At 37.2% G+C, this 18159-nt stretch overlaps 2 protein-coding genes and 1 pseudogene across 3 annotated transcripts; 1 reads left to right on the top strand and 2 right to left on the bottom strand.

The window, feature by feature from the left end:
- Positions 1 to 3244: 3244 nt before the first annotated feature.
- LOC111497883 (transmembrane protein 205) lies at positions 3245 to 15648 on the bottom strand. 2 transcript variants are annotated; one of them, XM_023148885.1, is made up of 4 exons: positions 15639 to 15648; positions 6517 to 6769; positions 5825 to 6044; positions 3260 to 3630 (listed from the first exon to the last, which is right to left on the bottom strand). In XM_023148885.1, the coding sequence occupies exons 2-4, from the start codon at positions 6720 to 6722 to the stop codon at positions 3415 to 3417; spliced, it is 642 nt and encodes a 213-aa protein (XP_023004653.1). In that variant the 5' UTR covers positions 6723 to 6769; positions 15639 to 15648; the 3' UTR covers positions 3260 to 3414. The 2 variants fall into 2 exon arrangements, with proteins under 2 accessions (XP_023004654.1, XP_023004653.1); XM_023148886.1 differs by lacking the exon at positions 15639 to 15648 and having other exon boundaries at positions 3245 to 3630; positions 6517 to 6820.
- On the top strand, positions 7326 to 13728 carry LOC111497845 (annotated as a pseudogene).
- Positions 13885 to 16526, bottom strand: LOC111497785. Its single transcript, XM_023148729.1, has 3 exons — positions 16172 to 16526; positions 15691 to 16088; positions 13885 to 15398 (listed from the first exon to the last, which is right to left on the bottom strand). The coding sequence occupies exons 1-3, from the start codon at positions 16235 to 16237 to the stop codon at positions 14126 to 14128; spliced, it is 1737 nt and encodes a 578-aa protein (XP_023004497.1). The 5' UTR covers positions 16238 to 16526; the 3' UTR covers positions 13885 to 14125.
- Positions 16527 to 18159: the final 1633 nt, after the last annotated feature.

Genomic DNA, 18159 nt, shown 5'->3' with positions numbered 1-18159 from the left:
TGTAGATTGACAAATCTTCGAATGTCAAACAAAGGACTCCAAAAAGAAAAAAAGGAGTCAAGTCTCCTCGAAGACAGTAAAAAATGACTAAGACTCCAGAGGAGTCGAGCCTCGATTAAGGGGAGGCGTACTTTATTCGAGGGGAGGTTTTAGATGAAAGTGTCCCACATTGGTTAATTTAGGGAATGGTCATGGGTTTATAATCTAATAATACATTGTCCCTTGGATTGAAGCATTTTGGGGAAGCCCAAAGCAAAGCCATGTGTTCGTCTAACATGGTATCAGAGCAAGGTTAGTGTATGTTATCTGATCTCGAATTCTTAGTATGCTCTATGGTTGCAGCTCTATCTGATCTTCTACATCAGAAACGATTTCTTGTGATTAGTAGTGAGTGAGTTTCTTTTGTGTCATGATGTAGTCTGTGGGCAACATGCATGATGTCCTATTTACAAGGACAAGATCTTTGGGAGATCGTTGGCGGGTGTGAAACTATGCCGCCAGAGGAGGATTCTAACGGCGTCTTGCGCAAATGGAGAATCAGAGCAGACAAAGCCAATATTTGCCTTGAAGACCACAATCGGAGAAGAGATGTTAGAACATATTTGAGATGACAAGACACCGAAAGAAGCATGGGACACATTCGTGATACAAGGCTACAACTTCTGGAGAATGAGTTGTTGTCAATTTCACAACGTGACATGACAATTGCTCAGTACTTCCACAAGGTCAAGTTGAATTGTCGGGAGATTACTGAACTAGACCCGAAGTCCGCCGTTGTAGAATCTCGAATGAAGAGGATTATAATCCACGAATTGCGACCGAAATATCGAAGCTTCATTACTGCTGTACAAGGATGGTCTACTCAACCATCACTTGTAGAGTTCGAAAATTTGTTAGCCAGCCAAGAAGCCATGGCTAAACAAATGGGAGGCATCACATTGAAAGGTGAAGAAGAAGCACTCTACACAAGTGAAAGTCGGAGCAATAATAGGTTGTCTATCAAACGTGGATACAATGGTGATAAAAGAAGAAGCTACCAAGGAACGACACAACCTGAGAGAGCTCAGAAGAACAACAACAAGAGTTTCCAAGAAAAGAGATTTGGAGGTATTCGCTACAATTGTGGGAAAAAGGGCCACATGTCTAGAGATTGTTGGTCCAGGAAAAAGTCGGTTGAAAGCAATGTGGCAATATCCAAAAAGAAGATAGAGGATGAATGGGATGCAGAGGTACTATGTCCAATAGTAGAAGACGAGCTAGCACTCATGGCAATGATGGAAGAGCATATTGATTACGAGGATGACTGGATCATTGATTCAAGAAGCTTAAACCACATGATTGATGATCAAAGCGGTGTAATGGAAGAGGGGTGGCCCTCAAAGAAGGAAGAATTACCCGGTCTTGAGCTAACTGAAGAAATTCTTTTACAGAACACAAAGGAGCAAACGGAAGAAATTCTTTTACAGAACACAAAGGAGCAAACTGAAGAGATTCTTCCACAAAAGACGGGGGAGCAAATTGTACACATTTGCTTAAGTGCTGATGTGCCTGAAGATTCAAGTGACACTAGTGTTGGTGAGCAAGAAGTGACTCAACCAAGCGAGCCTAGTGAAAATGAAATGACACCTCAACAACTCAGACATTCAGAAATAATCCTAAAGGCAAATCCAGAGTATGCCAACGCAGTAGAAGACGAAGTTAGTGAGCCGGAGACATGAAGAAACATCACAAAACTCAGCTTGGCAGAAAGCGATGGAGGAAGAAACTATAGCCTTGGAACAAAATCAAACTTAGGAATTTGTGCCAAGACCAAGAGATACCAAACTCATATCTTACAAGTGGGCTTACGAAATAATGCGTACCCCGGATGGATCAATCGTGAGATACAAAGCTCAGACTATAGATTCAGGGTTATCTCAAGAATATGGACTAGACTATGATGAAACGTTTAGTCCAGTGGCAAATATCATTATCGTACAAGTTCCTCCAGTACTTACGGTAAATAAAGATTGGAAATTATGGCAGATGGATATGAATAATGCTTTCTTGAATGGAGAGTTAAACAAAGCGTTCTACATGGACCAACTGAAGAAATTCGAAAATGAAGTTGGAGTCATTGATCAATATATGCAAAATCCGAAGAAGCCTCATTTGGATGCGGCTCGATAGACCTTGAGATATGTCAAAGGTACAATCAATTACGATTATTTATACAAAAGAAGCGAAGACTGGAAGCTAGCTGGATATAGTGATGTCGACTATGCAGGAGACCACGATACCCAAAGATCAATCACTGGGTATGCGTTCAAGCTCGGTTCGAGAATAATTTTTTGGTATAACAAAAGACAACCAACAATATCATTGTCAACTAAAGAAGCAGAGTACAGAGCAGCAACTGGAGCAGCTTAGGAAAATACATAGTTAAAACTTTTGATGGAAGATTGGCATCAAAAAATTGAGCATCCAATACCACTTCATTGCAACAATCAATCTGTGATTCGCCTAGCAGAAAATTCGGCGTTTTATGTTAGAACAAAGCATGTGGAGTTACACTACCATTTCATTAGAGATAAAGTTTTGAAGGAAGAAATCGAGATGGAGCAAATCAAGACAGATGACTAAGTGGCAGACTTGTTTACAAAAGGGCTAAATATTGACAAACATGAGAGATTTCGCTGTCAGCTCAACATGGTGCAACGAATGAAGACTAGTGCTGAGGGGGAGTGTTGAAATATCATCACTAGCCCAATAGAGTCAAGCCCAATAATTATACGAGCACCCATTGCATATTTATTTTAGTAGATATTTTAAGAAAAATATATGATTTTAGGAAAAAAGATCTAGATATTTTTAAGAAAAAAATTCAGATTTGTTAGATTTAGATTTAGATTTGTTAGGTCTAGTCTAGATTGCGTAGACTCTAGTATAAATACACCTCCACCCTAGGTTATTCATCTAAGAAATCCAAAAAAAAAAGTATTCTACATAGTGCCCTGTATTCTCTTCTCAATTGGTCTTAATAAAGAGTGCGAGTGTTTCCACAGAGTTGTGTTCAACACAGCCCAATTCCACCGCTAGCAGATATTATCCTCTTTGGACTTTCCCTTTCGGGCATCCTTTCAAGGTTTTTAAAATGTATCTACCAGAGGTTTCCACATTCATATAAACAATGTTTCGTTCTCTTCCTTAACCGATGTGAGATCTCACGGTAAATAATATTTCTGACACTATTCATAGACAAGGATATCAAAACAACATATTTATTTTCCACCTTTTTTCTGTATCAAACCATCCAAACAGACAAGATAATGTCAGTCTACAAGAGATAGAGCAGCAGGACAATTGTTTAGTGGAAGTAAGATACAGTCATACACTTACTCCTCCTCCCATAAAATGGGAAGGTAAATTTTTGAGTTACAGATTAATCTTACCTGCCAAATACCAGGAGTGCATTGCAAGACTACCAAATGCTAAGATATTAGCAAGGGATGATAAGCCATGAATCATACCGAATTTCTTGTTCATTGCTGCAAGTTTCGGGTTCACCTTTGCAACTTCTACATTCTTTGTCCATCCAACTTCCTCGCCAATGTTATTTTCCCTCTCCACTTTGTGTCTTTGTTTCATCAGCTGAAGAACAACCATGGAAAAAACAGAAGAGACGGAGTTTAATTGTCTTATAGTGTAACAGCTCAAACCCACTGCTAACAAATATTGTTCACTTTGACCCGTTATGTATTGTCGTTAGCCTCATGGTTTTAAAATGCATTACTAGGGAGAAATTTCCACACCCTTATAATCCACATATAGTAAATCTATTGAGATATAAGAAGCTCAAAACAAGTAAAATTGGGACGAATAGAGTAGTGTCACTATCTAGCTCATAATGCTCATGGTAATTTCTCATTAAGAACTACTATAGCTGTATTTTGTCATTACACTGAATTTCCACATCTATCATCAGCTACTACTACAATACAAATTTATTTTTGAGGGGGATTAGAAACAAAAATCATAGTCATAAGGGATGTGTTAATAAATTTCTATATTTCGATTTTCACCTACAAAGTGTGCCTAGAATACACTTTTGAACTATGTTATCTCAATGCAAGATTACTTCAAAGCATCTTTGAAATGATGTTGAACAGTAACTTAAATACCATCATGTGATGTTTTTTATTATTTGATCAATAACTTCCCCATCCATGATTTTATAATGATTGCCTACAAATATCTCAGAAGAGGTTCCAATAGATGCAAAATATCTTCTTTTTCCTTTGCTTGACGAAGTTATTTTCTTATATTCTCTTAAATAAAGTATTTTCTCCATTCATTTTACATTTTTTTACATTTTTTAGCTATATGCCCACAAATTTTCCACCTCATGCTTAAGCAGTGAGCTATCGCGCTTTAATGCACCTCTCTTAAAAACACATAACAATGCCATGTGTTTCTTGGAGCGGAAGCAATACGTTTTCTCAGAAGTAAATATATTAGTCAGGGACAAGGTAATCCGAATCTTACTTCCCTTATAGTGATTTCTTATTATTTGGTATCAAACTTTGCCATATCAGTTGGGTTCACAGTTCACTTACAAAGTAAATAGTCATTATGTTACGTGAAATTAATATCAAGTTTAGGCCAAATATAAAAACTACGTTTAACTTAGACTCCTTACAAAGCTAAACTTTTAGTCCTCTTGTTGAATATATTGACTACATTTCATATTGCCCTAGTATAAGATACAACAAAAATCAGTACTAATGTAAACAACATTAATATACGATTAGCAAACAAAAAGAAAAAAGTATATGCTAAAAAATTTATCACTGAAAGCATAAGAGTATATAATCATCAATATACGGATATCTTATCATGAGAACCCTTGATATTCCCAATATTGAAGGTAATTTCATTTTCTCAACCTTGGTGGAGTTCAAATCACAAAAATTTTCTCCGTAACTATAGTCTTCCAATGATTACTAAAAAATGGAAAACCTTTTCGTGAAAAGTCTTCTTTGGAAACTTCTGGTCCTTATGCAGTCTTTTTTGTGGCTCTAAAACATTCAATTATACGTTTCTTATATAAAAATAAATAAATAAGAAGGCTGAGTATCTAACTCGAGTTTTTCTAGACCATTGGAACATTGTGCCATCTTATATTCATATGCTATCTTTTAAAGAAGAAAAAAAAAATCATTCATTCCAAGAAAAAGTTCAAATAGGGCAACGGAAATTTATGGGAATAGCAATTACAAAAACTAAACAAACACTTTTAGACCCTACACTATTCTGAATTTATGATTGAATCACTACTAATTTGTCAATGACTTATCACGAGGTAACAAAGTCCTATCAAAAGAGGAGAAAAGGGGGTTTAGAGTCGACACATAGGCATAGGGCCTTAGTACTCAAAAATTTGACTCCGAGTCTACGAACCATTCTTAAGACCATCAAGCCCTCTTGAATCATTTATGATCAGTAAGAGAGTTTTTACTCTTTCCTCTCAGTTCGTGTAAGTTTCATTCATTAGCTAGCACCAAGTAACGTGAAAGCAAGAGTCAAGAATTTTGGCTGTTTCGATGAGAATAGACTCCCTTTCAAAAGTTTATGAGTGCATCTTCAAGGCAAGAACTTCCCATTAAAAAATAAAGGAAACCACGTGATGCATGTTGTATCTAACGGGTGAGAAGCATAAACACACAAAAAAAGAAATTAAAAAAAAAAAAAGAGAGAAAGATCACAACAGACATTTTCACAGCAGCATTATAGCAACTACGTAGATATCTTGTAGGGAAAAACCTTCCAGAAATGAAGAAATTACCTCAATAGTCATTGGAGTGAAGACAAACAGGTTGGCCAAATTAAAAGCAAACGCCGATATCAGAAACCCAAGCTGGTACCTCTCAGAAGTTGCTGCAGACTTCCATGGATGTAGATAACCAAAAGCTGCAACAGATATGGCACAGCAAATCCCAACCATTGAGAAGTAGGCAGGGAACATCTTGCTTTGAAGATTACCAAATTGGTGCCTCGGCAGATTCCTAAGGTATATGATACAGGATTAATGCAATCACAGACCAATATGTAAAATAACACTTCCCTCGAAGATAAAATGTTATTATTGATTTTGATTAAAAATGGAATTTTATTTTCATGGAAATTCAATCTTGATATAACCAATTGAAGCTAAATTTTCAAAAATTATCCAAACTCACACTAAATATTGTAAAATCATAGCAATTATCGAAGATTGCCCCTAATAATATCTGAGACATATCAAAGAACCCATCCTCCATACAGTACACACAAGACTAGAGATGCCCTAAACACAGAATCGTCGCGCAAGCAAGAGTCCAAAACAGCAATAAAAGTCAGTCAATCAGCAAGAAACACGAACCGATCGAAAAACAATAACCAAATTCGCGTTTCCTAAAAATGTTGTTACTCTTGCTTACAGCCAGAGCAGATAAGCATTCTTTTTCTACATTAAGAAGTGGGAAAAGAGGGATTTACTTGAACATAATGATGCCGCCGATGAAGGTAACCCATAGAGAGGCCCCCCAAGCGGTAGAGTAGCAGAGGAGATGAGCCAATTTGAGATACAGAGAAAGATTTGGCGCATTAAAAGTTTTGGAGTTGGATCCGAAGGTCTCCGGCGAAAATACAACTCCGATTGCTAGGAAAGCCACCGCCGCTAGGAATCTCGTCAACCACGCCATCTCTGCCTCTCTGTATCTCGAGCTGTGCGAAGAAGAAGAAGAAGAAGGAAATAGGTATTGAAGAACTGAGAAGATGGTCGAGAAAGGTGTACTTAGCTTGGTAATATTATTAACAAATTTCCAAATTTATGTAATTAAATATAAAATAAAATTATATTTTGTTGATAAATATATTTTTATTCATTCAAAATTAATTTAACGTCTTATTTTTTAGAATGATTTTAAACTCAATAAAAATATATTTTAATTATTTCATAATTATTCTTGAACATACTATTGAGACAGATGCTCGAGTATAACTAATTTGATTATATAATATTTTCTCGGTCGATAATTAAAAATATTTATTTATTTTTAGAGAATAAGGAAATAACTCTAATTTAAATTGGATAATTAGATACTTAATAACTAAAAAATTGCAAATTAAAATACTAAAATATCCATGACAAAATAAAGTCGGGTTCAAACGGGCCGGTCTAATTAATACGATTAATTTTAGCGGTTCAGCTTGAGACACGTGTCGAGACTAGGATAGAGAAACGTGGCGCCACATCACAAAAATCAGTCCTCCCGCCATTGGCACAAAAATAATAATAAATAAATAAGCAAAAAAATTGCCCCAATTTCCCTCGTTTCTATTTTCGTCTCGTTGTTGCCATTGTTCAAACTTCTTCTGCCAGATTTTGCCCTCAATCAACGGAACTGCTCGCTTTTTCTCTTTAAGGTAGAATCTCAACTCTCCATCAAGCTCCGCGAATATGTTCGGAGGGCAGATTGATGTTTTTGTTGATCGTTTTAAGGTGTTCAGTTCGTTCTCTTTGGATTCAATCACTTCGATGAGAAACAGGTATCTCGCATATTTTTTAAACTCTCTGTTTATTGCTTGTTTGTTTGCTATGACTATGAGTTAAGCAGTCGGAGAACTGGTTTAGAACGTTATTTTGTTGTTTTTGTATCTCTTTTTAGATTCAGGCCACGCTAATCTATGGCGGAGGGGTTGATACTGGTCAGTATGGCCCGAATTGCACTCATGTGATCGTGAATAAGGATAAGATCGTTTATGTAAATCGTACTTCGTTTCTCAGTCAATTTGAAAATTAATTTTATAATGTTCACGATTATTGTGTACTTGCGATGTTACACTGGGACTGCCTTGTGAATTAGTCTCCGTTACCATGTATGTTTCATAGGACGATCCTGTTTGTGTTATGACATGGAGAGGCTTGAAGCTGAGGCTAAGGATTCTGAAGAAGAATCTTGCAGTGGTATCACTAAACATTTTGTGAGGAGGAACACGAAGAGTCCTAACGCCATGAAAATTTGTTTGCAATCAACCAGTGAAAGATCTAATACAATTCCAGCATCAAAGACAGTGGATGACTTTATAAACATTGTTGATCCTAAGAGCGTGTTGACAGTTCCTACTGCCAACAGTACATTTAGTCCTAGAAAATTTGGTGAGCATCATACTGTCGGGCTTCTGTGCCATCTGACATGTATATCGAAACTTTTGAATCTGAGAAGCAGAAAGTGAAAAATGAGGGAGTGACAACTCCATCAAATGCAGTAAGGTCCACGCAGCTATGTGCTACCAGTTGCTCTAGGTCTAGGAGAACTCCATTGAAGTCGGCACTTCCACTGTTTTCATCTCCTATTCCGATTTTCTTAGAGCCTTCAGTAGCACAGCCGAGATAACGATGGGTTCTCTGTCCCTATGGGGATTGAGTGACAGAAGTTTTAAGAATTAAGAGAAGGTCACAGCAAGATGAGCCGTTTATCGTCGCGATAGGTGTCAAGTAGAAGTGTAGTGATGTATACATCCTGCATTACTAAATAGAGCGCCCACTTTGCATAGATTAGGCATCCATGATGCCTCATGTAAAATGGCAGTAGGTGAAATAAAAGATAATTATAATGTTGAGAAGACGGAAGAAGTCTCAGTTGGTTGCGTCAGGCCCTAATACTGAAGTCCATACTGCACCCGTTTGTAAGTCTGAGAAGGAAAATGAACCATGTGATATGGGTAACAAAACTAGGGAAATGTCAAGCATTGTTTAGCGAAACCTACAGTCAAGTCTAATACAAAGCAAAGGAAAGCCAAAAAAAATCTTCAGAGATTAGTGCCAATTCATCCATGGAAGTTGAAGAAGTTTTGAAAGAAGTAAAACCTGAACCTATATGTTTTACCTTGAGTGGACATTGTCTAGAAAGGAAGGAATTTTAGACGGATAGAGCGTTTGAGCGTTTGAAGGGAAGGATTTGTTAGAACCACGAATCTCTAGAATGATATGATATTATCTACTTTGAGTATAAGCTCTCGTAACTTTACTTTTGGTTTCCCCAAAAACCTCATACCAAAGGAAAAGTATTTCTTACTTATAAACTAAACTTATGATCAACTCCTTAGTTAGCCGACGTGGGACTCCTCTCCCAAAAATCCTTAACAAGGTTCGTAGAGATTCTTATCAGTGGTCATATCAGGCTACACAATTCATAACCCCTGATCCAGTCCGTAGAATTGTACATTCTTTTCGGCTGCAGCATCTGGAAGATAACATGTTATTTTAGTCAATTGTGTTTTTTTAAGATGCATGATACTTCAAAGATTAGGTAAAAAAGTGATGGAAGTACTATTTATATTGTGTTTTGATGTAAGAAATTTTAGACGTCAACTGCTGTATATTACATTTTAACTTAGTGCACATCAAAGTTCTAGAGCACAGTGTTCTATGGTGCAGGTGGATTCTCAAATCTGATTATCTAACAGATAGTAGTCAGGCCGGAAAATTCTTGATGGAGGAGTCTTATGAATGGCACAAGAACGGCCTCACTGAATACAGTGCTATCAATTTGAAGGCTCCTAGGAAGTGTCAGTTCTTGAGGGAGAGAACAGGCCACGGTGCCTTTTATGGGATGCGTAGTATCATATACGGGGAATCTATTGCTCCACCTTTGGTACGTCAGCTTGGAAGTTTCAAAATCTGCAATCCTACATTACAGCCACTCAATCTGTAATGTATCTTTCAAATATTGCCGATGAAGATATTAGTTTTTTGACGTATAGAGCATCTGTTAACTATGAAACAGGATACCCTCAAGCATGCTGTTAAGGCTGGAGATGGGACAATTCTAGCCACATCTCCACCTTATACTAAATTCCTAAAGTCTGGAGTTGATTTTGCTGTTGTCAGCCCTGCACGCCACGTGTTGATTTGTGGGTCCAAGAGTTCTTAAATGATGAGATACCCTGTGTAGCGGCGGATTACTTGGTTGAGTATGTTTGCAAACCTGGTTATCCTCTTGATAAACATGTTCGGTATAACACTCATGCATGGGCGGTAAAATCCTTCTGCAACCTTCAGAGGAGATCAGAAGAAGTTTCCAAGACTCGATCCCATAGGATGATTGTAGTAATAACGATATTGCCTGCCAAGCGTGCGGGTCTCGAGATAGAGAGGAGGTGATGCTCATTTGTGGCAATGAAGATGGTTCAAATGGTTGTGGAATTGGCATGCATATAGATTGCTGCAATCCTCCATCAATGGATTGGTTTTTTGTATTATCAGCAGAAACAGCAAAAATTCCCAAAAAGGAAAGGAGTCTCAAGGAAGCGGAAGTTGTTAGAAATCACGACTTCCACAATAGTATGATATTATCCACTTTGAGCATAAGCTCTCATAGCTTTAATGGAGATGTATTCCTTACTTATAGACTCATGATCATCCCCTTAATTAGTCAATGTGAGACTCCCTTCAAACAATCCTTCCCTCAAACAAAGTATACCATAGAACCTTTCTTGAAGCCTATGTAGCCCTCGAACATCCTACCCTTAATCGAGATTTGACTCTTTTCTTTGGAGCCCTTGAACAAAATATACCTTTTGTTGGACACTAGTCACTTTTGACTATACTTTTGAGGCTATCAATTTGTTTGTTCGACACTTGAGGATTCGATTAGCATGGTTAAGTTAAGGGTATAACTTTAATACTATGTTAGGAACCACGACCTTCACAATGGTATGATATTGTCTACATTGAGTATAAGTTTTCCTAATTTATTTTTGGTTCCCCAAAAAATCTCATACCAGTGGAGATGTATTCCTTACTTATAAATTCATGATCATCTCCTTAATTAGCCAATTGTATATTTCCGTCTAGTATATTTCCGTCTAGTTTAAACAAATGAAGTTGCTTGTATTCTTGCAGGTCTTTTATATGGTCTGGAGAATTTTTCATCAGTTGATTATCTGCTGCGGTTTGACTCTCTAATCACTCAGGTTTGCAAGCAATTTAGTTTGCATGCTTCGTAATTAAAATGGTAATACTGCTGTTTATTTGAAAGTATAGAGTTTGTGAATAGTGACATTTTCTTTTACTTTTGTATCATCTGCAACAAGTTTCTTTTAATGTCCAAGGCTAGACTAGGATAGAAAGGCTAGGCTTTTCTTGCTTTTCTGTGGAAACTTCTTGTTCTTGGGTCCCATCATCAGCCTTTATGATCAACCAACTCTTCCATCATATCTGCACACTTCCCCTTACATAACAGCAAATAAAGATAATAGGTTTTATACGACTTTGGACGACACAATGGTGGAAACCTAAATGCTACGACAATAATGTTCTAATACTAATTGTTGTAGCGAAAGCAGAAGTAAAATCAATTCTACTTACACATTTATAAGCTGAAATTAAACAACTAGACACAGATTTACGTAGTTTGGAGAGATGAAATTTTCCTATATCCATAAGTGGTAGTCAATCACTCTGACTAAAGTATGTACAAATATATTTTTCATACTCTCACACTACAAAATCTCTCACACAGATTCTCTCAATTGTCTCTAGATAAATACAAAATGACAATAACTTTACACTTCAAACAATGTTAGACAAACCTTTATATAAGATTACGATTCAAATAAATGAAAGTTATGAACTAAATAAATGTCAATAGGAGATGTATGAACCTATTCTTCATAATAACTTACTACAAGTTGTTAGCTTAAATATTGCTTACCTCATTTCTTCCTCAGGTGATTGATAATTACAAAAAAAATAAAATAATAAATAATAATAATAATACAAGTTGCTCTGTTATGGGGGAGAATTCAAAACTTTGAAGGGTGTGAATGAGATGTGGAACCCATGTCTTTTTGCACAAAAATTTGACATTTTAAGACGAACATTTTGTGAGCCCAATCCTTTGAACCATTTCCATAATTTAATATCCTTTTTGTGCAACAATAAAATTTAATGTAAGTGGGAATTTTGGCATAAAACAAAGAGCCCAAGTTATTCCTGAAGGGAATTTGGTTAAAGAGATGTGTAGACATGTGCCAATGGAGTCTATCAAAGGATCAAATATATTTCAAACCCGACTACATCTCTTCCAAGCAAAGATAAGACTTTTCTTTTGGGTTAGAGGTTTTTGTGAAGGAGAAGAGGAGTTAAGCTATCGTTATCTTTTTGTTCGTGTTTTACTTCTTACATGGAGATCAAAGTATATATGCGATATTGAGCTCAGAATGTAATCAAACTATAGTTTTGAGGTGCTAAGGCTCGATAAATAGAAGAAAGCATGAAGATAATCAATTTGGTCTGATCCGAGTTAACATAGCTTATGAGATAAACATATTAATCACTTGGTTTCGGTTTAAAAAAATCCTAATCTTGTAAGTATTATCCTCTTGTGACTATATTAAAATTTCTCTAGAATTAGTAGACACTGAAGCAACATTTAGAGTAAGTACAGGTGTTAGTGGATTGGGTCGGATTTGGTTGTAAAATTTTTCAACCCAAACATAAAATTTTTAAAGTTTTTGTTAATTTAAATTCCATCCTAATGAAATAAGTTCATAACCTAACCTAAATAAAATGCTAAAAACTCGTTAATGGTCGGGTGTTCTTTTTCTTTTGTATTGGATTAGAGAGCTTTTATAAAAGGGGGAGAGGAAGAACATTAGCAATCAATAGATCCGAGGCTTTGTGTTAATTAAAGTGAACAAACAAGAATCAATTCCATATAATGATGCTCTACCTTTTTCTCATAGGTGGCAGGAAAATTACCACATTCATCCCACTCCTTAAATCATTCAAAATTACTGCAGATTTTGTGGTTAAAAAGCTGAATACCAATTGATTGCTCAACAACCCTCCTTAAATGTGTTTGGATTTTCTTACCCAAAAACTTACCGTCTTTCCTTCAATGGGTTAAAAATAGAAAACCATTTTACCCTTTGCTTCACACTATTTTAGATATCCCAAAATAGGTAGCTCAGAAACAAGATTTAGTAGTTCAAGTATATGGATCATCCTTAATCTCAAGTATATGTATCATCCTTAGTATAGCTTAGCTAGTTAAGACATATATCTTTGATCAAGAGGTCAGATGTTTGAATCTTCCACTCTACCCTATACTAAACTAAAATACGAAAAGGAATTGAGTAGATAGGACTGAGTGGCAAATTCAACTCTAGAACTCTAGAATCTCGACTCTCGAGCTCGGAACCATATGACTCGGGACAATCTACAGTAGGGTTGTAAAAAGAAAGAAAATGGCATGTTATTCTCTCTAAAATGGAAAAGGGAGAAAAGAACAATGAGAGGAAGGAATCAAATTCCATGTAAAAAGTTGGGTTCATAGCAATAATTTTAGATCCAAAAGAAAAGCTGAGAGGATAGAGAAAAGAAATGGCACAACAACAACAAAGCAAGAACAGTGAAAGGATTCAGAACAGAGACAGACAAAGTCCAAAGTAAAAGGCTGAATGAAATGACAATTCCTTTACAGAACCAAGCCAAACCAAACTCATAAGCTCATCAGCTTTCTTCTGCCACTCCCTTCTACTCTACGGCTGACTGAACAAATTTCTTCATGTTTTTGCAGTTTTACCCCCACCCATTGTGGTGCTTTTTTCAAAAACCTGAAACTTGGAGGGCCTGCTGACTTGTCAGCTTGATAGAAGCCAACCCCATGAAGAAGAGAAAATGGGATAAGACAAATGAATGAATTCAAACAAGGGGTTGGTTCTGAACTATTCTCTGCCATTGCAATTTGAAGATTACAATGCCAATACCGAGAATTCAATGCCACGAAACTCATTAACAAGAGAAGAGATTGAAAGAGACTTCACTGAAAATTTAAATTAAAAGAGAGAGAGATAATGAAATGTTGAAGCTGAACTGATGATGATGATGATTCTGTACAAACGGTGGAAATGAAGAACAATGAAGAACAGGGACCAAAATTTTTCCGGCAGTAATTTTGTTTCTTTTGGACATGGTTTTGTTTTGTACAAAAATAAGAGAAGTTGAACCAGAGATTTCCCTGCCGTATCAACCAAAAACCTCAAGATTTTCAAATCCCATGTTTTACAGATTGGTTTGTGATTTGTAGTTGTGAATTTAACAGCTCAATGCCTCGTACTTGACCGGGAGGGGTCGGTTTAATCCGACTTGCGATAGCAAATTACCGACTGTTGCAAGATCACGGCAGAATACTCCTTGGAATGCTGATTTGTCGTCCGAGGATTTGGCGGTCGAAGTGCTGATATGTCCGGGTTTTGGAGGTTTGGATTGTGTGTTTGAAGCTTTGATGAGTTCTCTTTCTAGCTTACATTCTTGAGCTTGTTGTTGTTGCTGCTGCTGCTGCTGCACTTGAATTGCAAAAGCTTGGGCTGCCTGTAATGCAGCTGCAGCTTTCTTTCTCTGTTTCTCTGCCTCTTCCTCGTTGGAGATTGTTGCCATTATGCTTGAGTAGCCCTTCTGAAGCATTCTATATAGCAGCAATGCTGACATTTTTGCCTTGTCTAGAACCGAATCGAGATCACGGTCATCTGAAAGTTCACACCGCTCGATAAAGTTTGTAGCTTTATCGGGTTTGTGTCGTAAACATAGCAGCAAATGAGCTCTCTCCAATTCCGACCTCGAACACCCACGTCGCAGCCCCATCAAAGAATAGTAATCCGCATTCCCAGTTTCTCCAGAAGCAACTCTCTGCTTCAGTCCTTGAATTTTGACAGTTAATGCACAGAGCTTTCCTGGAATCTCTCTGTATCGAGTCGTCTGTCGCTTCCAAGCCGGACCGGGCAGCTTTCTATCCCTCAACATGGTATTATACAGAAGCTTCAAATGTTCGAGATCGTGCAAACAATCAGGTAAGCATCGAATCGTTTCGAAAAGCACAGCTCGAGTCTCTAAAGCTTGAATGCAGCTAGGATTCAGTGCCAGTGTTCGATTGCAATCAGCAATGGCCTCTGCAATTCGACCAGCCGATTGATAAGCAGAGGCTCTATACATATAACATTCAGCAAGGAAGCCTTGAGGGGCACCTCGGCGACCATCGACGATCTTGCTGAAGTGACGAATAGCCTCAGCATAGAGGCCAGCATCAAGGGCAGCTAGAGCAGCAGTCCTCTTCCGAATGAGAAGCTTAATGTGGCTAAGGAGATTGGTGATCGTTTCAGAATCGGAGAGAGCTCGAGGCGGCGTATTCGGTGGCTTCGTGGTCGATATCTCACCAGAGAAAGGGAAATCAGACAGTGAGAAGCTATCTTCAGAACGGCATATACTCTCACGGCGATATGCCGCCATTGCAAGGCGTTTGCCAGTCTGAAGAAGAACCATGGCATCTTCCATCAGCCCCAAATGACAACAAGCTTGACCCAAGATCAAATATCTACAACAAAACCCATCAAGATAAGAAACCGAGGAACCTTGCAGAGAAAGGAAGCCCAAGAAAAACCCAGAAAACAAAAGGTTTAAAAGAAAAAATGAATAATGGGTATGCAGTTTGCGGAGCATTTACTCAAAAACCAACAGAAACCATGTCGCCTGAATCATGATAATAAATAGCAATAATAACATCACATAAAAAGCCGAACCCATAAAGCATTTAATACGAAGAATTACAACCCCAAAGAAGAAGAAAGAAAAATCAATAAAACAGAGGATTTCCGATTGTCTTTTACCTCCATTGCCCTTCTTTGTTGCAGTTTTTACAGAGTCCAGCCATGACCTTCTTCTTCAAATCGGAAACGGAGAAGCATTTAAAGGACGAGTCACAACCGGGCGAGTCGGAGGATCCAAGAAGCTTAACTCGGTCCTTGGAGAGCAGCTGTGAGGAGGCATCGGAGCTTCCGGAATCCTCACCGGCGATCTTGAAACTCGGAATATAATCCTGAAGCATATCGGCGACATCTTTAAAGCGGCGCAGACAGAGGAGGGCTCTGGCTTTAAGCTCGAGGGCTTGTTCGAGCTTAGGGGAAAGAGCCAAAGCCGCATCGATGAGGTTCAAAGCAGCCAAAAGCTCTCTCTGTTCTTGAGTGGCAATGAGGGTTCGAGCATCTTTGAGGTATTTATCAACAATCTGAAATGTGGGCATTGAAGAAAATCAAAAACCCATTTGAGAAAATGGGGAAAAAATGAGGTGGGGATTGAAGAAATGTTCACCTTTTTGTTGGTGAGCCACCAGTTCTTCTTGTCAGAGGAGGAGGAAGATTGGGAAGAGACAGCCATTGTTGTTGTTGTTGACGTCGATGATGATGATGATGATGATGAAGAAGAAGAATCAGACACCCTTCATAAACCAAAGATATGAACGGGAATGGGGATTCCCTTGAGCCTTACAGGGGCTCTGTTTTTCTTCTTCTCTCTCTCTCTCTCTCCCTCGATGTGCTCTGTTCTTTGGTTCAGTGCAACATTTGTGTTTAATAAATGGCGGAAAATTTGTGAGAGAGAGAGAGAGAGAGAGATTTGAAATGTGAAGAAGAAACGGGGGAGAGAGTAAATAAGGGGAAGGAGGAGGAAGAAGAAGAAGGGGGCGTGTAGAGAGAGAGAGAGAGAGAGAGAGAGAGGAAAAAAGAAAGAGAAAAATGCCAGCTTTGACCTCAAGGGAAAGCTTTGATCCTTCAGCTTCATAGCTGGCAGCACACAATAGATTCTCTCTCTCTCTCTCTCTCTCTAAATTACAGTGGGAGGGCTAGGTATCCTATAAGTCTAGAGGGTAAGTCGGGCCCACGTGGCCAGGTCATCCATGTCACCCCACCCTAAGTAACTCTTTTTTTTAGTTACGTTAAATTGGTGTATAATTATAGTTGAACAGATAAAATAAGGCGTAGTCGATGGACAACAGGTGAATATTCCTAAACTACCTCTTGTTGGTCCCGAGGGACGGAGGAGGCTAGGTTAGCCGAAAGATGGTTATCGGTTCAAAGACGCAAGGTGCCCCTATTTTTTCAGGGTAAGAAAGGGTATTTACCTCGAGCAAGAATAATTGTTGAAAAGAAAATAAAGTTTTCTTTTTTATTTGAAGTCTTATTTCCGTTTTAAAAATATATATCTTTTAATTTTTGTTATATAAAAAAAAAAAAAAAACATTATTTTAACTTCATTTATAAACCCGTTAATTAATATAATATATTCAGGTTCAAAGCTTTAAAGGATCAACAACTAAATAATTACATTAATTAAAGCTTCATTAATAATTCTTTAGCCTTTTTATTCGTCAATTTTAAAAATCAAACTTTTTTCAATGAAAAAAAGTAGACTAAATATTTTTTAAAAAAATAAAAATTAATTTCTTCCGTGGGAAGGAAGACATTGAGGGGGGGGTAACCGGGTACAGCCGGTGAGGTGAGGAGAAGAAACCGGATAGTGGGGGTAATTATTTCATCACGGGTGATTGGATTGGATTCAACCCCCGGTTTGAAAAAGATATATTAAAAACGCCAAAAATTGCCTGAAAAGTAAGCAAAAGATGTGCGCTTATTTATTTCCGTTTGCCCTAAATTTACTATTTTAACCATCATAATTATTATTCTTATTAAATTCATCATTTTTTTAATTAATTAATTAATTAATTGATTAATAAATAAATAAATGATTTTCCTTTCTTTAGCCAATAATCTAATCTTCCCCTACATCATTAATCTGAACTACTCTTTCATTGCAATAGGAACTATGTTGCCAAAAGGGTTGATGCCCATGTTACAATTATTACATTTTTTTTATTCATTCAAATTAAAATAAATAAATAAATAATTACACCAAACTTTATTCATTCATTTATTTTATAAAATTCTTTTCTCCTAATCCAAAACACCAATTTCACCTTACATTAAAGTTTTGTGTAAACTAATTCTTTTATTTGGTCCTTTAGTATTCTTTACTATGTTTATTTCAATTCAATTATATAATTAAGTTCCCGTGTTTTTTTTAGCTAGATTTAGACGTTTTTGTCAACTTCTTAGTGCTTCTAATGGGTGTTGACACGTTTTTGTTGGGTTTTTTACCGTTTACTAATCAGTTTTTTCACCCCCGTTTGACTCTTTTTCAATATTACGTTATAGACGAGAGGAATGCACCCACAATCCATTTGGTACCTAATCACTAGCGGATTTGAGTATAATTGTGAGATCCTATATCGAATGTAGAGGGGA

This window comes from Cucurbita maxima, unplaced genomic scaffold (assembly GCF_002738345.1).
Source record: "Cucurbita maxima cultivar Rimu unplaced genomic scaffold, Cmax_1.0 Cma_Scf00024, whole genome shotgun sequence".
Taxonomy (NCBI): Eukaryota; Viridiplantae; Streptophyta; class Magnoliopsida; order Cucurbitales; family Cucurbitaceae; genus Cucurbita; species Cucurbita maxima.
This window is presented reverse-complemented; position numbering and strand designations above follow the sequence as displayed.